General features: G+C 49.4%; 1 protein-coding gene across 4 annotated transcripts; it reads right to left on the reverse strand.

Annotated features, from left to right (window-relative positions):
• Window positions 1-1,977: 1,977 nt before the first annotated feature.
• On the reverse strand, window positions 1,978-8,295 carry WDR13 (WD repeat domain 13). Of its 4 annotated transcripts, none has more exons than XM_060087552.1 (10): window positions 8,187-8,295; window positions 7,698-7,786; window positions 6,782-6,988; window positions 5,959-6,068; window positions 5,716-5,846; window positions 4,800-5,107; window positions 3,896-4,076; window positions 3,654-3,795; window positions 2,666-2,784; window positions 1,978-2,251 (listed from the first exon to the last, which is right to left on the reverse strand). In XM_060087552.1, exons 1-10 carry the CDS (start codon window positions 8,293-8,295, stop codon window positions 2,067-2,069), a joined length of 1,581 nt encoding a protein of 526 aa, XP_059943535.1. In that variant the 3' UTR covers window positions 1,978-2,066. The 4 variants fall into 4 exon arrangements, with proteins under 4 accessions (XP_059943535.1, XP_059943534.1, XP_059943532.1 ...); XM_060087551.1 differs by having other exon boundaries at window positions 6,782-7,022; window positions 7,698-7,777; window positions 8,117-8,204; XM_060087549.1 differs by lacking the exon at window positions 8,187-8,295 and adding an exon at window positions 8,067-8,156 and having other exon boundaries at window positions 6,782-7,022; window positions 7,698-7,777.
• Window positions 8,296-19,216: the final 10,921 nt, after the last annotated feature.

Here is a 19,216-nt window from a genome sequence, read left to right on the forward strand (position 1 = left end):
ACCTATGATCAATTAATCTACAACAAAGGAGGCAAGAATATACAATGGAGAAAAGAGAGTCTCTTCAATAAGTGGTGCTGGGAAAACTGGACAGCTACCTGTAAAAGAATGAAATTAGAACATTCTTCAACACCATACACAAAAATAAACTCAAAACAGATTAAGGACCTAAATGTGAGACCGGATACTATAAAACTCTTAGAGGAAAACATATGCAGAACACGCTTTGACATAAATCGCAGCAATATCTTTTTGGTTTCACCTCCTAGAGTAATGAAAATAAAAACAAAAATAAACAAATGGGACCCAATTAACTTAAAAGCTTTTGCACAGCAAAGGAAACGATAAACAAGATGAAAAGACAACCCTCAGAATGGGAGAAAAGATTTGCAACTGAATCAACTGACAAAGGATTAATCTCCAAAATATATAAATAGCTCATGCAGCTCAATATTAAAAAAAACAAACAACCCAATCAAAAAATGGGCAGAAGACCTAAATAGGCATTTCTCCAAAGAAGAAATACAGATGACCAAGAAGCACATGAAAAGCTGCTCAACATCACTAATTATTAGAGAAATGCAAATCAAAACTACAATGAGGTATCACCTCACACCAGTTAGAATGGGCATCATCAGAAAATCTACAAACAACAAATGCTGGAGAGCGTGTGGAGAAAAGGGAACCCTCTTGCACTGTTGGTGGGAATGTAAATTGATACAGCCACTACAGAGAACAGTATGGAGTTTCCTTAAAAAAGTAAAAATACAACTACCATACAGCCCAGCAATCCCACTACTGGGCATATACCCAGAGAAAACCATAATTCAAAAAGAGTCATGTACCACAATGTTCACTGCAGCTCTATTTACAATAGCCAAGACACGGAAGCAACCTAAATGTCCACTGACAGATGAATGGATAAAGAGGATGTGGTACATATATACAATGGAATATTACTCAGCCATAAGAAAGGAATGACATAATGCCATTTGCAGCAACATGGATGGACCTAGAGACTACCATACTAAGTGAAGTAAGTCAGACAGACAAATATCATATGGTATCACTTATATGAGGAATCTAAAACAATGATACAAATGAGCTTATTTACAAAACAGAAACAGACTCACAGACTTAGAAAACAAGCGTATGGTTACCAAAGGGGAAAGGTGGGAGGGAGGGATAAATTAGGAGTTTGGGATTAACATATACACACTTCTATACATAAAAAAGATAATCAACAAGGACCTAATGTAATACTCCAATATAAAATAAAAATTAAAGAAAAATAAATTTCACACTGTCAGGAACACCTTCCCTGATCAGGACGCCAAAAAGAGCCTAACCCTGGGGCTTCCCTGGTGGTGTAGTGGTTGAGAGTCCGCCTGCCGATGGAGGGGACGCAGGTTCGTGCCCCGGTCTGGGAAGGTCCCACATGCCGCAGAGCGGCTAGGCCCGTGAGCCATGGCCGCTGAGCCTGTGCGTCCGGAGCCTGTGCTCCGCAACGGGAGAGGCCACAACAGTAAGAGGCCCGCGTACCGCAAAAAAAAAAAAAAAAAAAAAGAGCCTAACCCTCCCCTCAGTCCTGCACTCTATCCCTGCCCTTTTTCCTCACAACGCTCAGCTTTAGCTGACCTACTATATATTTTTGTCTATTATCTACCTGTCTCCACTAGAATGTAAGCTCCACGAGGGCAGCCATTCCTGTCAGTTTAAGTCACAGCTCGTACCCTCAGTGCCTGGAACAGGTCCCGGCGCACAGTAGGTGCGCCACAATGTCTGTCCAAAGTGTGTCTGTGTAAAACACTTGAAGTGGTGCCTCTGACATGGCAGACGTTCATAAATGGTTGTTGAATGAATCCATCAATGAATCAATGCATGAAGGCATGAATGAGGAGCTGAACCCCATCCCATCTTGGGTCCTAGAGCTGCCCTCTCCCCCATCCCAACCCCAGAAGACCTGGGAGCCAGCCATCGGCACAACCACAGGAACTTTATTTACAAACACAAGGCTGGGGCCGGAGGCGGGTGGGAAGGTGGACAGTGGCAAGGCTGGAAGTCTCCTACTTCTGCTCTCGCCTCCAGACGATGACCATGCCGTTAGCGTCGCTGGAAGCCAGCAGGCTCTCATCGCAGTTGAAGCTGACATCCAGCACGGGCGCGCTGTGGCCCTGCAGCTTGTTGACGGCGGCCTTGGCTGCCCGCTCCACGTCAAAGAAATGCACACACATGTCCTCGCTGCCCGTCACTGCCCAGATGAGAGAAGACCATCAGGAGGTGTTGCAGGAGGCAGCGGGGTGCCCTGCATGTGAAGTCTCTGAGGTGTTGAGGGATTTATGTCCAAGGTGTGAGGTCCCGGGGCTGGGGGCTCTGGGGTGGACCATCCCCAGATGCAAGGTCACCTAGCTGTTTTGGCTCTGTGTCCAGAGTGTGAGGTCTCTGAGCTCTCTGTTGGTGGCGGGGAGGGTTCTGTGTCAGGCTGTGAGGTTTCTGGGCTGTTTGGGGGGTCTGCGTTCAAAGTGTGAGGTTGCTGGGGTGTGAGAGTTCTTGAGGCCCAGGAAGTCAGGGCATTAGGATGTCGTGGCAGCTGAGCCAGATCAGCACCAGCCCTGGTCCCTGCCCCTCCCTGGCCACCCAGACACCCCGACCCCATGGGACTCACCCACACAGGCCCCCTGGCGGAAGGACATGAGGGGGCAGAAAATGCTGCGTATGGGGTGCGAGCTCTGCTCAATGGGGAAGCTTCTCTTCAGCTGCAGGGTCCCCTCATTGTCCACCACCCTGAGAGGAGGAAGAGAGCGGGTCAGGGGGCAGCCTCAGCCCCAGAGGGGCACGAACGGTGGGCCAGTCTGTGTCCCCACCCCTGCACCTGAGGTCTTTTCAAGGTTCATGAAATCCAGTTCTGAGACGACTGTATAAACCTATAAAGCACGGGCTGGTGTGTGAGTTAGTGACAGTTTGTATCTGTTGATACAAATGGGGAGCTTCTGCTGTTTCACTAGTTTCTTTTCCTAAGGGTGCCTAAGAGATTCTGATTTAGGACGGGCACAAAGAGAGGGTATGACTGACAAAACTACAACACCCCTGCACCGTGGAATACCACATGGCCATTCAAAGGAATGAACCCGAGCTACTGCAGGGAGCCTGGGGCATTTCCACAGGCAGTTCGGTGAGAAAAGCATTCCAGCGTTCATCCCAGGCTGAGAACTGCATTTAGATGACAGACATAAGTGAGTGGGGATAGTAAAACTCCCAGCTTCAAAAAAAAAAAATAAAGAAAAGAAAGGAAGGAAGGAAGGGAAAGCAGGCCACTGCTCTAAGGGGACTCTAGTCTATTTTATGGCTCAGTTTGCTCATCTGTAAAATGGACATGATTACAGCACCCACCTCACAGGGCTGCTGTGAGGATTACATGAGGGGATATGAACAGGCCCTGGCCCAGCAACTGCTACGCACATGATAGCTACTGCTATTACTATTACTGCTCCTGTTGCATTACTGCTCCGATTGATGTCACCATTATCATATTATTACTATTATTAGGAGACCGGACCTCCCCCCTCAATGAAGTTAACTTCCATGGCTTAGTCTGCTGGGGAGACAGGGCTCTCGTCCCAGTCTGACAGAGGCGGCCGAGAGAGGAGACCCACCTGTAGAGCAGCAGCTTGTTGAGGCAAGCATTGATGAGCAGCGAGGGGTCCCGGGCCTCGCGGCTGACCCAGGAGCGGGCGGAGATGCTGGTCACAGGGCTGCCCTCATGCACCACCAGACGCTTGGCTTTGGTCAGCTTCCCTGTGGCAGCAGAGGGAGGGGAGGCAGCGGTGAGGGCTGGGTCTGTGCACCAGAAGGGTGAGGGTGTGAGCAGCCAGATGCAGGCCTAGGGTCCGCCTACCTGTGGCCATGTCGAAGAGGAAGGAGAAAACACTGCCGCGGTCATCACCCGCCCAGAGCAGCCGGCCAGGGGCATCAAAGGACAGGGCGAGGACACGGCCTGTCAGCTTGCTGGAGCCACCCTTCACTTTCTTGCCCGTGGAGATGTTCATGACATGCACGTTGTGCTTGGTATTCCCCACCTGTGGGTGAGACCCGCACACCGTCACCCTGCTCCCAGCCAGTCCCTCCTTGAGTCTGACCACAGCGGGGCTGCTGTTGATGGGACTGGCTGATCCCTACTGGACTCTCATCACAGTGAGGGTGGGCCTGTAGACTGGAAGGTGACTCAGGCCGGTCATCCTCCCCAGCCAGTCCCTCCTGCAATCTGACCAGAAGAGATAGTTGCTCCCAGGACTAAAGGGGCCTGCCTGGTCCTTCCTGGAGCCTTGACTATACTAGGGCGGTGGCTGCTGCTACAGCTGAAAGGATCCCAGAGCACGGGCTCACTGGGCCAGCTCCCCCTACTCCCCGCTCAGGACCAGGCCAGACTTTTCATTTCCTTCCCCTGCCCTCTGACTCTCTATCCGGGTCGGACCACCGTGACGCTGCCACTGAGATGAAACAAGGTTTCCGACTAGTAATCCTGCTCCCCAACCAGCAGCCCCTGCAGTTGGAAAACGGTAGGACTACTGCTGATGGGACCGTGACCCTAGCCCCAGGCCGCCCCCCATCCCCGGAGTCTACCACAGTGAGGCCATCCCAGACCAAGAACCACGTCCCCTGTTCTGCCTTGTTTCCCTCTGAGTCTGGCCAGAGGAGGATGGAGGCGATGGACTAGAGGGGACCCCCTTATCCCGAATCCCTGCGACAGCCCTCCTGGCCCGGCATTCTGCCCTCGGCAAGGGGGTGCTCTGGAGCCTGACCACAGTGAGGTTGTTGTTGACCGGCTGGAAGGTGCAGCAGAGCAGTTCGGCGCTGTCGGGGTCAGGGATCTCCCGGATGCAGCGGCCGTCCTCAGAGGCCCAGATGCGCATGGTGGCATCAAGCGAGGTGGACACAAGGATGTCGTTGGAGAGGGACCAGGCGAAGTCGGAGACCCCGCGGGTGTGGCCCCGCAGCACTCGGAGCACGGTGGGCGGGGCGGGCACCAGCTGGCACAGCGAAATGCTGCCGTCAAGTGAGCAGCAGGCCAGGCGGTGCCGGTCGTCATTGGCGAAGCGCACCCTGGGGACTGCATGGCCAAGGAGCCATTTGTGAGAGCCGGCATGCTCACCAGGTGCTTTCATTTACAGAAGGTTCTGATGTGTGAGCCAAGGGCCGGGACCCACTGCACCAGGCACAGTGGCCTCAGCAAAGGGCTTTCCTTGGCTGAGAAAGAGAGGTGGAACCCCAGAAGGCCCTCTGCCCAAAGCTCCCTAAATCTTGGCAGGTACTTTATGGATTGCAAATGACTTCTGCAATGCGAAAAGCCTTCTACATCTCAGTAAGCACTTTACAGTTACCAAGGTCTTGGCAGTTTGCAAAACCCACTCTGCCCTTTGCAAGGAGATTTCTCCGCAGCAAAGGTTTTAAGCTCGTTCAAGCGACTCATGACCCCAGAAGCCTTCTGCAAAGTGCTCTTTTAAGCTGCTGAGCCCCTTTATGGTAGACAAAGTAACCAAGACTTTGCAGATCACTTTGCAGAGGGCTTTTAGGTTTTGCGAAAGGTGTGATGAATAGCAATTCCTCCCTCAGAGGTGGGCCTGAGACTCTGCATTCCAGAAAAGGATGCACTGGGTGGTTGTCACCCAGTTGTCTGGGCAAATGCATGGTGACGGGACCCGCCATCCACTGGCTCACCTGCCTCATCCACGTGCTGGTCAAAAACATGGTACATGCCCGCAAAGGCATAGTTCTCGCTCAGCGATGTGTCCCCAGCCATGGCTCGACTTGCTTCTGCCGCTGACGTGGGCACCACGCTGCCGGGGGGCCTAGGCCCCAACAGGAGTGAGGGGTGAGAGGAGGGAGGTACTAGCGTTTGGCCTGCCATTGCCCCGTGGCTCCCCTCCTCCTCACAAACCTTCAGCTGCCCCTGGTGCATACCTGTCCTCATAGACGGCACGGTTCATCTGTGCCTGCAGCTGGTAGGAGCCTCGGCTGACGGAGCGGCGGTGCCCACGGGCCCCCAGGGCCCGCGGGTCATCCTCGAAGTCCTGTAAACAGAGGGTCAGGGTAGGTACACCTTGCAAACAGCCCTCAAGAACCTATGAGATCTAGAGTCTTCAAAATATACCCAGAACCATGGGACTTCCCTGGTGGTCCAGTGGTTAAGACTCTGCGCTTCCACTGCAGAGGGTGCAGGTTCGATCCCTGGTCGGGCAACTGAGATACTGCATGCTGGAACCAGATCCCTTCTCACCCCTTCCACTGCCACCACCGTCACCTGGACTACTGTGGTGGCCTCTGCACTAGTTCCCCTGCTCTCACCCTTGCCCCACTCAGCAAATACTTAACAAATGCTCTTTGAACAAAGAATGAACACTTTTCCCCCAGAAAACCACTCAGCTTTGTCTCTTGCCTCATTCAAGTCTCAGCTCAATTGTCACCTTCTCAGAGACGCCTTCCCTGAGCATCCCCATTAGAAATAGCTTCTCTCTGTTCCAAACACCTGTCCTGTTTCATTCCCCAAGTCAGCTTTATTTTTCCATGTTAGCACTCCTCACTACAAGCCATGGTAGTTATTCACTTGTTTACTGCCTGTTTATCAACCTATTTATCTTATTGCCTGTTGATTTATGTCATACATTATCTCTTTTTGTCCTCCGCTCATCCTAAGAGCCAGAAACAGTGCCTGGAACATAGCAGTTGCTCGACAAGTCTGTGGAGTGAATATATATGGAGGCAGGTGGCGTGGGGAGGAGCTCACCTCCATGCGGTCAAGGGTAGTGCGGCTGCTGCGGACGATGCTGTTGCTATAGGCACGAGCACTGCCTGGCTCAGAGAGGGGCCCGTAGCGCTGGCCCAGCAGCTGCCCACGCAGCCTCAGGTACTGCCGACGCAATGCTGGAGGGTGCCCAGCCTTGGCATTCTCCCGCAGTAGCTGGCTGCGCCGTCGGATATATTGTGTCCGAAACTGTGGAAACGTTGGTGTGCGGTACGCATTGTACCTGCGATGGCAGGAGGCAAGGCGGGCAGCAGGCACAGGACAGAGGGAATCAATCAGCTCAGGGGATAGGGAAGGAGAATGAGGTGTGTGGCAGTGATAGGTCAGGATGGCAAGTGATCAGCAGTGGTGATGGGGGTCTCTCTGGTGTTGTGATAAGGGTGTGTCCACAGTAATAATGGGCATGGCAATGAGGGCAGTGTGGGCACAATGGAGGCAGTCTGCAGTTCTGCTGGAATTGGTATGGGGTGACTGAGTCAGTGCAGACAATAATAGGGGCCAATCTGACATGGTGACGGGGGTTAGCATGGGGCAATGGTGGGGGTCAGTATGGCGATTGGGTCAGACTGGGGAAGTGATGGTAAGAGAAGTCTAGGGGCAAAAGTGAGGAACAGGATGTCACCAGCATGGGCTCTATCACCGCCCCCCCGACAAAGGCTCCAATACCACAGACTCTGCGCATGCCCACATGTGACTGCATTATCCTAGCATGCTGTTTAATGACCCTCGCTTGCTAGTCATTCCCTACGGGCAAGCCCCACACCCTGCTACTGCGCATGCTCACCTCCAGCAAGCCCACTCAGCCGCATAAGGCAAGGTCTCCGCCCAGCCTCACTTATCGCCATTGCGCATGCACCACGTAACTTCCGCTCCCGCGAGCTTCGACCCCACGCCTCACCTCGCGTCTACTGCTAAGACCTGCTGCCACACCGCGGCCATTCCCCGGCCTCCTCTTCTGGCGCGTCCGCCCGCGGGAGCCTGCAGGACAAGGGCCTGGAATGTCAGCGTCTCAAGTGAAGAGATCTAGATCCGCCCCTTCCGCCAGGCGATCGTTGCCACAGACACCGAGTCCCTCCAGTCCAGGATGTCACGAAATCCCACCCGGCTGTTAGCATGGTCACCACCCCAGTCCTGCCCTTCCCAGGCAGCGCCCAGATGAGTCACAGCAGACCTGGCCCCGCCCCTCCCCGGTCATCACGGCAACGCCCCTCCTCCCGCCGCCTAGTAATCCTTGTTGGCATTCTCCACCCATCTTGCCCCCACCGACCCCGTCTTCCCTTCTCGGGTCCAAGAGAAGGACCCGGGATCAGGGACCACCTCCGGGGCTGCCTCCCGCTCTTGAGGCTCCCGGGGCGGCCCTGAAACCAGTGTCACCCTTCTCTCCTGTCTCTCTCAAGCTCCAGCAAGATGGCCGCCTGCTGCCAGGAAGAACTGCTGCGCACAGAACAAATCGATAGGAATCCTCCCCAGGGCGTGGGAGAACCACGCAGGCGCATTAAGGGACAGTAGCTTCTGGCACAAGGATGGAGGCTCCGCCCTTTTAAGTTCTATCCAGCCTCAGTCCCTAATGGCATTTTTTTGCGTACACAAGAACAATGTCCAGGGGCCACAGGGACAGGGGCGAGTATGCAAATCACTCACTGAAAATCAGAAATATGACTTTCAAAAAAGAAAAAGAAATGAAAGGACTTTTTTTGAAAGAGGCATAAGCTGCTTTCTAGCAGCACAATCTTGGCCAAGCAAGATTTGAAGTGCAGAATGAAAAATAATCACACATGCAGAGGCCCCCAGAAAATTCTCCAGTTCCTAGGTGACTGACGGGCCTTCAGACACGCCCAGAGTAAGAAGAGTCCTTTCTGTGTGTCTGTGTTGGGGTGGGCGGCTTGGATACTCCCAGGGAGCTTGGTCTGGGCGTGAGTCTCTGAAGGCAGAAGATATAAATAGGTACAATAAGCTTTGGGGTTTGGATCCCAGGAGGCTATCTGAAATCATCCTGATTTCAACTCCAACAAGAAGCTGCATCTCTATCCATCTTAAGGTGATCAGGATATACAATGTACGAAGTTGGAACACAATGTTTAGTAGCTTCCTTTCGGATCTTGACTTTGCCACAATTCTCATTATTGTTCAGATTATTGTATGTGTTATAAAAAGTGTTATTTTCACACTATTTTTATTTTTATTTATTTTTAAAATAAATTTATTTATTTTTTGGCTGCGTTGGGTCTTCGTTGCCGTGCGTGGGCTTTTCTCTAGTTGCGGCGAGTGGGGCTACTCTTTGCTGCAGTGTGCGGGCTTCTCATTGCGGTGGCTTCTCCTTGTTGCAGAGCACAGGCTCTAGGCATGTGGGCTGCAGTAGCTGTGGCACGTGGGCTCAGTAGTTGTGGCTCGTGGGCTCTAGAGCGCAGGCTCAGTAGTTGTGGCACACGGGCTTAGTCGCTCCGCGGCATGTTGGATCTTCCCGAACCAGGGCTCAAACCCGTGTCCCCCGCACTGGCAGGCAGATTCTTAACCACTGCACCACCAGGGAAGTCCCCACACTAGTTTTACAATACAATAATCTGAACAGTATTTTTTAAAGCAACCTTAAATGAGATACAGCCAAAAACGTATTTCCCTTTGTATTCTAACAAAAAGAGACCACACTGTACTGTACTGATGCGGCAACCTCCCTTGTCCATGTTACTAAGCTATGGGTGGTCTTTTCAGGATATTGAACACTCTTTTGTTTCATGATTGCTAAAGAATAAACTTTGCACAAACGTGTAACCACTAACATTTATTGGACAATGTGCTGGATACTGTTTAAGGTGATTTACATGTATTATCCACTTAATCCTAATAACTGAATGTTGTGGGTCCATTACTATCCCCATTTTACAGATGAGGAAACCTGAAGCCCAGGAAGTTCAAGGGTGACATTTTGTTGAACTGGACCCCTATTTGTGACCAGCATTGGGTTTACAGTTGGCCCTTGAACAACACAGGTTTGAACTCTGCGGGTCCACTTACACACAGATTTTTTTCAATAAATATTACAGTATTACACCATCTGTGGTTGGTTGAATCCGCACATGCATAACCGCGGATACGGAGGACCAATTATGGGATTTGAGCATCTGTCGATTTTGGTATCCATGGCAGGTCCTAAAACCCATCGGCCACAGACACCGATGAACAACTGTATTTCCCCTTTTTTTTTTTTTTTTGCCATAAAGGATGATACAATCAATGCCTTTCCCATTCACCTTGACCCTCCCAGGACAGAACCCCACCCCTTCACTCCACCATTCAGCTTCCAAAGAAACGTGGTGGGGGGACTTTCCTGGTGGTCCAGTGGTTAAGACTCCACGCTCCCAATGCAGAGGGCCTGGGTTCGATCCCCGGTCAGGGAACTAGATCCCGCATGCTGCAACTAAGATCCCGTGTGCCGCAACGAAGACCCGGTGCAGCCAGAAAACAAACAAACAAAACAAAGAAACGTGGTGGGAAGAAATCACAGGAGAGTCAGCGATACCAAGAAGATCTACTGTCTCACTGCCAGAACTGATGTTTTGTTCTTGTTGTTTTTACAATATTCATGTTAAAATTTCAAAAATTATTTAAAAAACCTCATTCCTATAAGGCTATATATAAGATACTATATATAAGATACTAATGACAGGGTTGTTATAAATATGAATTAGATATTAATGCAGAGAAAGTGTTCAGAACGACACCTGTCGCGAGAACATTTGCTGTCATTCCAGGAAGTAGTACAGTACTTTTCAGAAGGCAGTATAACCTGGCCATTGCCACAGGCTCTGACAACTATGTGGTCTTGGGCAGGTCACTTAACCCCTTTGTGACTCAGCCTCCTCATCTGAAAAAAAAAACTGCCTCATAGACTTAGTGTGAGGACAAAATGAGTTAATATTTTTAAAGCTTAGACAAGCATCTGTAACAGAGAAGACATCCACTAAATGCTGACTACTGTTAGTTGTTTTAAAAACTTTTCCCGATAACAGATCCATCTGCCGGAGGTAAATCTGGTGCAGAATAATATGAATGAGAATGACCACAGCCACCTCTTGCATTTATGCGCTCTGCATTTTTTCAATTTTTGCTTTTAAACGTTTACGCACTCTTACTGGATTAAAAATGGGTTTTGAACAACAGGCTGATGACAGAAGGCACTTTGTTTGTTGGGAGCCTGGAGAGAAAGGGGCAGAATTTATGTACGTGAATGGCAGGTCAGCGGGTGGGGAAAGAAGGGCCTCAGGCCTGGGGGTATCAAGTCACCAGAAGCAGCTCCTGGAGGTTGTGAGTGACCTTGGTTACAATCATGACATCTAGAAAAGCTCAAGTCCATGGGGGACCACAAGTCCCACCCACTCTAACAGAGTCTGGGGCTATTTTACTGTCAGAGTGATGGTTGAGGGTCCTAGCTGAATGAACAAACAAAAACACATTTGGACAGAAAAGACAGGTAAACCAGAGCTGTTTGAATAGTAACTTAAGTGATGGCAGAAACAGGCAGGGGCCATGTCTTTTTTGAACTCCTTTCTTCATGTGCCTCCTGGCTATTTGGCATCCAGAGTTTATAACTGCAAAGGCGGGCATTGGACCCCACTGGCTGTGTCTGCTTTTCATTATTATCACAGGCTGAAATGAAACCTGAAGTTCGGCCTCATCCTCAGGAACTAAAAGGAGCACGATTTGAGGGAAAGCTTAGGTGGCTTGGGGTGACAAGGGTGTGCTGAGAATCAAGGCCAGAGAGTAAAGTGGGAGGACACATGGAGCTGAGGTGTAACTGGCGTGTAGACCCTGAGTCCTTATTCACTTATCTCATCCCTGAGGTTTCTTCCAAAATTGGAAAAGTGGGGGTTGGGACATAAGATCATAATTTAACTCTGACCATGTCCTGATAGGAAAACGTTTGCCTCTGAAGCCAAAGTTCTCACAATCCCCAAAGTCTTAATGGTGACAACTCTCCATGGTCTGAGTCAGAAACCAGATTCCTACACTTGGGAAAAGCCTCACAGACCATTTGAGCAGCCTCCAGCAAGCTGCAATGGCAAGCCAGCTTTCCGACAAATATTTATCAAGCCCCTATTAGGTGCCAGGCACTGGAAAAACAGCAGTAACTCAGACAAAAGGTCCCCACTCTCATGGAACTGCCATTTTAGCTAGAAAGATAAGTGATAAATAAGATCACTTTTTAAAATTGGTGCTCACTATCATTAAAATAGTAGTTTGGTTAGCATTGCTGAGCAGTGGGCGAAGGGGGCAAGGATGAGAAATAAATTTAAGCTGGTCACAACACTGTAAATCAACTACACTTCAATAAAAAATTATTTTAATAAATCAAAAATTTAAGCTATAACCTGAATGAAAAGGAGCCAAATACACAAAGCTCTGGATAGTGAATGTGTGGAAAGGGCCAGTGAGGCCAGGAAGTGATTGATTCAGAAGAGAAATCACTTCACAGGGCTAGAAGCTAGAACTGGAGTCACACTACTCTTTTTTTTTTTTTTTTTTTTTTTTTTTTTGCGGTACGCGGGCCTCTCACTGTTGTGGCCTCTCCCGTTGCGGAACACAGGCTCCAGACGCGCAGGCTCAGCGGCCATGGCTCACGGGCCCAGCCGCTCCACGGCATGTGGGATCCTCCCGGACCGGGGCACGAACCTGTGTCCCCTGCATCAGCAGGCGGACTCCCAACCACTGCACCACCAGGGAAGCCCTACTCTTTTTTAAAAAATTTATTTATTTTTGGCTGCATTGGGTCTTCATTGGTGTGCGGGGCTTTCTCTAGTTGCAGGGAGCAGGGGCTACTTTTCGCTGTGGTGCGCAAACTTCTCATTGCAGTGGCTTCCCTTGTTGCGTAGCGCAGGCTCTAGGTGCGCAGGCTTCAGTAGTTGTGGCACACAGGCTCAGAAGCTGTGGCTCGCAGGCTCTAGAGCACAGGCTCAGCAGTTGTGGCACACGGACTTAGTTGCTCCGCGGCATGTGGGGTCTTCCCGCACCAGGTCTTGAACCCGTGTCCCCTGCATTGGCAGGCAGATTCTTAACCACTGCACCACCAAGGAAGCCCCACTCTACTCTTAAGATCTCAATTGCATTTACCCAGTGAGTGATTCAGGGCCAGACTGAGGGCCTGAGCAAGACTGGACCCTGGGTTTGGTACCTCTGTCTCAGGTGATATAGCTACATGGGCACAGCCCTTGATTCGTCTCATTTTTTTTCTGTTAATACACTGACCACATCTGGTTGCTTTTTAAATATTAAGCCAACCTTGCGTTCTTGGGGTACGTTTCACTTGGTTTTGGTGACCGCCTGCAAAGCTCTTACAATATCTATCTTATAGAACTGTCACAACAACCGTAATGAAGTAGGTGCAACATTTAGCCCCACTTTGAAGATGAGGAAAGTGAACCCTGGAGGGGTTTACTGTCCATGGCCACAGACATAGAAAATATTAAAACTAGCATTTGGACCCAGGCAGGAAGTAGAACTGGACTGTTTCTTATCCTGGATACCAGAAACGACCACCCCCGGTAACTAGCCAGGAGTGTTGACAACAGTACCCTATCCCTCTCTCACCTCTCTGTATGTCCCCCCCACCACCCCCATCCCCGCATCAAGTCCCAAATCAATTTCCACTCCTGTCTCTCTTCTGACCTTCTGCACGGGTAGATCGGCCCTGAAATCTACAACAACTTCCAGTTGCTGTGAGAAGCCGACCTCTTTAGGCCTCCTCTCCAACTTCATCCCCTGTTGCTCTTACTCTACCTGGTTATGTTCCAGTTACACTGGCTTTCTTGCACATCCTTTTCAAACTGCACAAATTGTTCCTGAGATCTGGAACACTCTCTTCTGTGCCTGCAAACAAACACTTCTACTCATCCTACGCTAATATTACCGATAACAAGCACTTTGTGCCAGACACTGTTCGAAATATTTTACATAGAAAACCTTAATACTCACAACAATCCTATGAAGTTGGTACTATTATTATCCCCTGTCACAGATCAGGAAATGAAGACAAAAAGATGAAGTAACCTGCCCAAGGCTGCACAACCAGTAAGCAATGGAGCTGGATTTACACCCAGGCCACCTGGCTCCAGAATTCTTGCTCTTAACCACTACACTATTTAACACCAATGCCCAAGTTACTTTGTGTGAGGTTCACCAGTGTGGATTCGTAACAATTTCTTTCTCTCATCCCACCCCCTTTGTTTTTGATCTGTCAGCAGATCCTGTCGGTTCTACCTTCAGAACGTATCCAGAATCCCACCTCTCCTCTCCGCATCCACTGCTGCCACCACCACTGCTGGCCTGGACTACTGTGGTGGTCTCCTCACTGCTTCCGCCCTTGCCCCCTCCCCAAGTCTGTCCTCACAGTTGCCAGAGGGTCCCGTTACAACGCAAGTCAGCCCATGGCCCTCCTCTGCTCAGACCCCTGCTCTCTCTCTCAGAGAAAAAGCCAAAGTCCTCCCCGTGGCCAGAGAGGCCCTACAGAACCAGGCCCCGTCACCTCTCCGACCTCACCTCCTGCCTCTAGTCCCCTCACTCACTCTGCTCTGGTTGCACTGACCTTCTTGCTGCTCCTCACACACACCAAGCAAGCTCCCAACTCAGGGCCTTTGCACTTACTTCCTTTTTCTTCTGCCTCTAATTCTTCTCTTCCAGATATCGAGGAAAGGCAAGGCTGAGATATTTGGCTGGTAAAGAAACATACCCTGGTTCAATTCAGATGTTTGCTACCTACATAGACAGCAGAAGCAAGAAGAGCTACAGATGCCAGCTCGTGTCTCTCGTGCAGGGTAACGCAGAAACCAAAAGGGGCCAGATGACTGCAGCACGGGTGGTAGGATACTGTGTTGCCGAGAAGCTAGTACATGCTAAGCAGTTCTATAACCTTTAACTGGGGGAGAGAAGGAACAGAAAGCCTCATACCTCACCAGAACCTCGGGAGATGAGAAACCGTCTCATGGCAGCCTCCTTGGTAGAGAGGATGTTAATGAGAAATGGCCTTGTAGCCTCTCGTGCTCTGTGTTCCGAGGATCACAGGGCGTTCTGCCAATATTTAGATCAGCTTGCCTACGTGGCCTATGAGGAGACATGCTAGGCAGCCAGAGCACCGTGGCGGAACCATTCCCCTACCATTCTCCTTCTAGTTTCAAGTCTCTGTTGTAAGGTCACCTCCTGAGTCGCCTTCCCTAAACCACCTTGTGTAAGACCCCAACACTCTTCATTCCCTCTGCTTTATTCTCCTTAACACTTGTCACTTTCTAACATTACATCACACACCAATTTATTACTTCATCATCCGTAGACCCCAATATGTGATTCCTAAGCAAAGAAATTTGTCATTATCTGTTGCTGTGTTCCTATTATTATCTGGCACACATCACAAATGCTTGCTAACATTTATTGACTACACGTAACTACCAGACACTGTTCTAGGTGTTTCCCATGTCTTGACTCATTCAATGGGTATGATCCCCATTTTACCCTTAAGGAGAAAGGTTTCTAAGAGGTCCTGGGTTTTGAAGGAAGGAAGGCAGGACCTCTGGTGCTGGGAAAAGGAATGGTCCATCTGCCTGGAGAAGCCAGAGGGGTCCTGAGGGCTGTGATTGGGGAGGAGAGGCAGGAAGGGGTTCTAGGACCTGTATCTGGTTTTGTTTCTTTGGCCACGCAGCATGGCATGCAGGATCTTAGTTCCCCGACCAGGGATCGAACCCGTGACCTCTGAAGTGGAAGTGCAGAGTCCCAACCACTGGACCACCAGGGAATTCCCTAGGACCAGCATCTGGAAAGTATTCAGATGTCAAGAAATACAAGCTAGCATTGCAGGGTTTTTTGAGGCCCTTGGAATAGAAATGCCTGTAACAATGGAGAAGGCTTTGGGGAACAGGGGCAAGCCAGCCAAAAATAGCTGACAGCCATCTACTTCCCATGCCAACGCAAAGGTCTAACAAACCACACCCCTAACAGTTTTCTTCTGAACTTTTTATTATGGAAAGTCTCAAACTTACAATAGTAGTGATTTAATGTACTTCCATGTACCTATCACCCAGGTTCAACAATTATAAACACACTGCATTTTCTAAACTGCAGGCTCCATAAGCATTTGAGTGGTTTGGAGCCAACTGTTTTTGTTAAAATATAACAAACTAGAAAACATCAGAGCATTTTGCACATTTAATTCATTAAACCTTTCTTCCACTTAAATAGACAAATGGGTAGACTGTATCCCAATTTTAAAAAATGTACTTCTTACTAAGGATTGCAGTCAAAGTTTAAAATGGAGACCACAAGTACTGTGCTTGAACGACTATTAAGTAGACAGAGTAAACTTTCTGAATTTTACTTGAAGGAAGCTTAAAACTGAATTTAGAACAGCATATTAGAAATGTTTACGCAGAACAATGCCACAGATTGTTTTCAACAATTTAGAAGCCTTAGGTTTCTCTGTGCCTTCACTGGTTATGTTAAAACTCATGTCCCATAGACTCTAGGGCAGTTCTCCATAACCTAACACTAATACTTCTGCAGTATATTGCATACATATTCACACAAAGTGGGAAAAATAAAGATTATGAAAAGCTTCAGGTCTTGTCACTGAATTTGAAATAAAACGACTTTTAGTTTTGCAGATCTCTGTGCACTTCGAATTATAAGGGATCATGCTAGCCTGGAGAGGGGTGAGAGGTGGAAGAGGAATGCAGCTGGGCAGGAACTGTGGCATGCTTTGTCTCCAAAAGCAGGAGTGGAAGGAACACTGCCCACTGTTATGCGATATGCTTTCTTACATACCTAAAGTATTTACAGCAACTTATTTTTATTTATTTATTTTATTTTTATTTTTATTTTTTTGCGGTATGCGGGCCTCACTGTTGTGGCCTCCCCCGTTGCGGAGCACAGGCTCCGGATGCGCAGGCTCCGGACGCGCAGGCTCAGCGGCCATGGCTCACGGGCCCAGCCGCTCCGCGGCATATGGGATCCTCCCAGACCGGGGCACGAACCCGTATCCCCTGCATCGGCAGGCGGACTCTCAACCACTTGCGCCACCAGGGAGGCCCCAGCAACTTATTTTTAAAAGCTTTTTGAAAGTTTACATCCCCAGAACCAGAATGTAGGGCAAGGTGTGGGGGTAGCATCACAGACCTACCTTGTTCTAAACGTCACCTCCAGCACCGCTCTGTGAGGTGACACTATTATTCCCATTTTGCACATGTTGAACCTGAGGCAGATAAAAAAAACTAAGCTAGAAAGCAGGGTCTGTGACTTCCGCCACATGTGGTGAGAGGGGCAGGGCTTGGGATTTATTTTGGACCTCAAAATGCGTAGGGGTTGGGGGTGTCTGTGAGATGTTTGTATCAAGTTTGGTGGGGGGTAGGCAAGATCCAGGGATTGAAAATACAAATACTTGTAGGCCAGGGGTCTGGTCTTCACAGGCTTTGGGACACAGGTTCTCAAAGCACCTTTGAATGTGTTTGTGGTCTCAGTGGGTTCTTGGGCAACATGCACACTAGTGAGATTCTGGTCAGAGTGAAGAGGACTAAGAAGCCTTTAATAAGGGTTTTGAATCTCAAGTCCAGAAATTGTATTGCTGAGTATGTGCCAAAGAAAACTGTGTCTTCTAGGCCCCTTCCTTAGAGCAAGTAAACAAGAGACTGGGCCTCCGAAGGCTGGATTACTACACAGCACCTTCTGAAAGGACATTCATGGTTTTTGTTGATGTCACTTGGGGGATCATTTTGTTGCAGGAACTTTGTGATTATGGGATCCTGTCTCAGGCCACATTGTGAGACTGACATTTTACTTCCTGAGAGGTAGGATGCAGAGGTGCCCCCCGTCCTAGGCAGTAACAGTGGTCCTCCTGCCAGATCCCACAGCCTTAACTCCCTGGAGGCCCAGCACAGAATGCCTTAGACTGAGTACTCAACCAGTAAGGAGTAGCCACAGTGTCCCTTTACCTGGGCCTGGATCAGCGGGCCAGGCAGGTCTCTGAAGTTCCCAAGTCTCCATCCAACTGGCAAAAACAAATTCATGACTGGATGGGAGAAATGGTCCTGGGCCTGTCTCAACTACCTGAGAGGTACAGGAGACAGGCCATCAATACCGGAACTCTCACAATACAGGGACCCATGTAACCTGTCAGCTCTGGTTACCGTTTACCAGCACCATATACTGGGTGGTTTATAAACAGAAATTTCCCAAACTTCTCGAGGCTGGAGTCCTAGATCAGGGTGCAAGCATGGCCAAGCTCTCCTGGGGGACAGCTTTCTAGATTGCAGACTGCCAACTTCTCGTTGTATCCTCACGTGGCGGAGAGCAGGAGATTGAAGCACGCTTTCTTAGTGACTATTATAAGGGCACTAATCCCATCATGAGGGTGGAGCCCTCATGACCTCATCTAACCCTCATCACCCCCGCCAAAGGCCTCACCTCCTAATACCATCACATTGGGGAGAGTACACAATCAGTCCACTGAACACCAGCCCCATGAGTGAGTGAATAAGGCAGTTTAGGATGTCCTGAAACTTACAATCTGGTGGTATTTGGCTCAGTATCTGCCAGTTAGAAGCAATGGACATAGCTGATCAGAAACTCTATATAAAGAGGGATAGAGCCCATGGGACTCCAATGCAGGCACCAGAACCACGACTAAAGGGAGTTAAAACTGAGGAACTACCACTTTACCACTGAAGACCCTCACACCACCATGGAAGACTGAACGCCTGTGGTTGATGCCTTTGCCAACTGTTTTTAACAGCTATAAACATGCTTATTAAATGCACTTGACGCCCCCAACAGAAAACGTAAATTGTCCATGAAGCTGAGACATGAGGCTAAATGACTCACTGAAGGTCAAATAAGTGGAAAGCAGCAGAGCCTGGATTTGAATCCTGGAATCAGAACCCAGAGGCTGTGCTGCTAGAACCGTTTTCAAACCAGGATTCTGTGTCCCTCACACCAAGGTGAGTTTACTATACCCGCCCCCACCCCCAGTATTTCAGGAGGAGCTAGCTCCACTGTTTACAGCAGGGTTTAGCCTACATTCTCAGAACAATCTTGTGAGAAGGGCACCTACCTGATGCTCAAAGACAGGGAGATTCAAACCCAAGCAGTCATTCCAAAGGTGGCACCGAGATGATCACAATGGGACCAAGAGACCATCTCAGGAAACCCAATTCCAGCCATGAGGGGATGTCACCTGGACTCCCCACCCTTCCCACAAGCCTTACGTATACCAAAACCAATCCCAAACTCAACCAAACTTTGAACTCAAGGTCTCTACCCTTTCGGCAGTCCCTGCCCACCCCCTAACTAAATCCTTTTCTCAGTCTCCCTCTTGATCTTCTTCTATTTTTAATTTGTAATAAGCCTCTATATCTTAATTTGAATAAGGAAAAAGCACTATCAATA

Source organism: Mesoplodon densirostris, chromosome X (assembly GCF_025265405.1).
Source record: "Mesoplodon densirostris isolate mMesDen1 chromosome X, mMesDen1 primary haplotype, whole genome shotgun sequence".
Classification (NCBI taxonomy): Eukaryota; Metazoa; Chordata; class Mammalia; order Artiodactyla; family Ziphiidae; genus Mesoplodon; species Mesoplodon densirostris.

Coding starts and splice junctions, on each gene's coding strand:
- WDR13 (XM_060087552.1), bottom strand. CDS start 8,295: ATGCGCCTGCGTGGTTCTCCCACGCCCTGGGGAGGATTCCTATCGATT. Junction 5,108..5,715: donor CCAGCACGTGGATGAGGCAG/GTGAGCCAGTGG, acceptor TTGGCCATGCAG/TCCCCAGGGTGCGCTTCGCC. Junction 4,077..4,799: donor TCAACAACAACCTCACTGTG/GTCAGGCTCCAG, acceptor TCTCACCCACAG/GTGGGGAATACCAAGCACAA.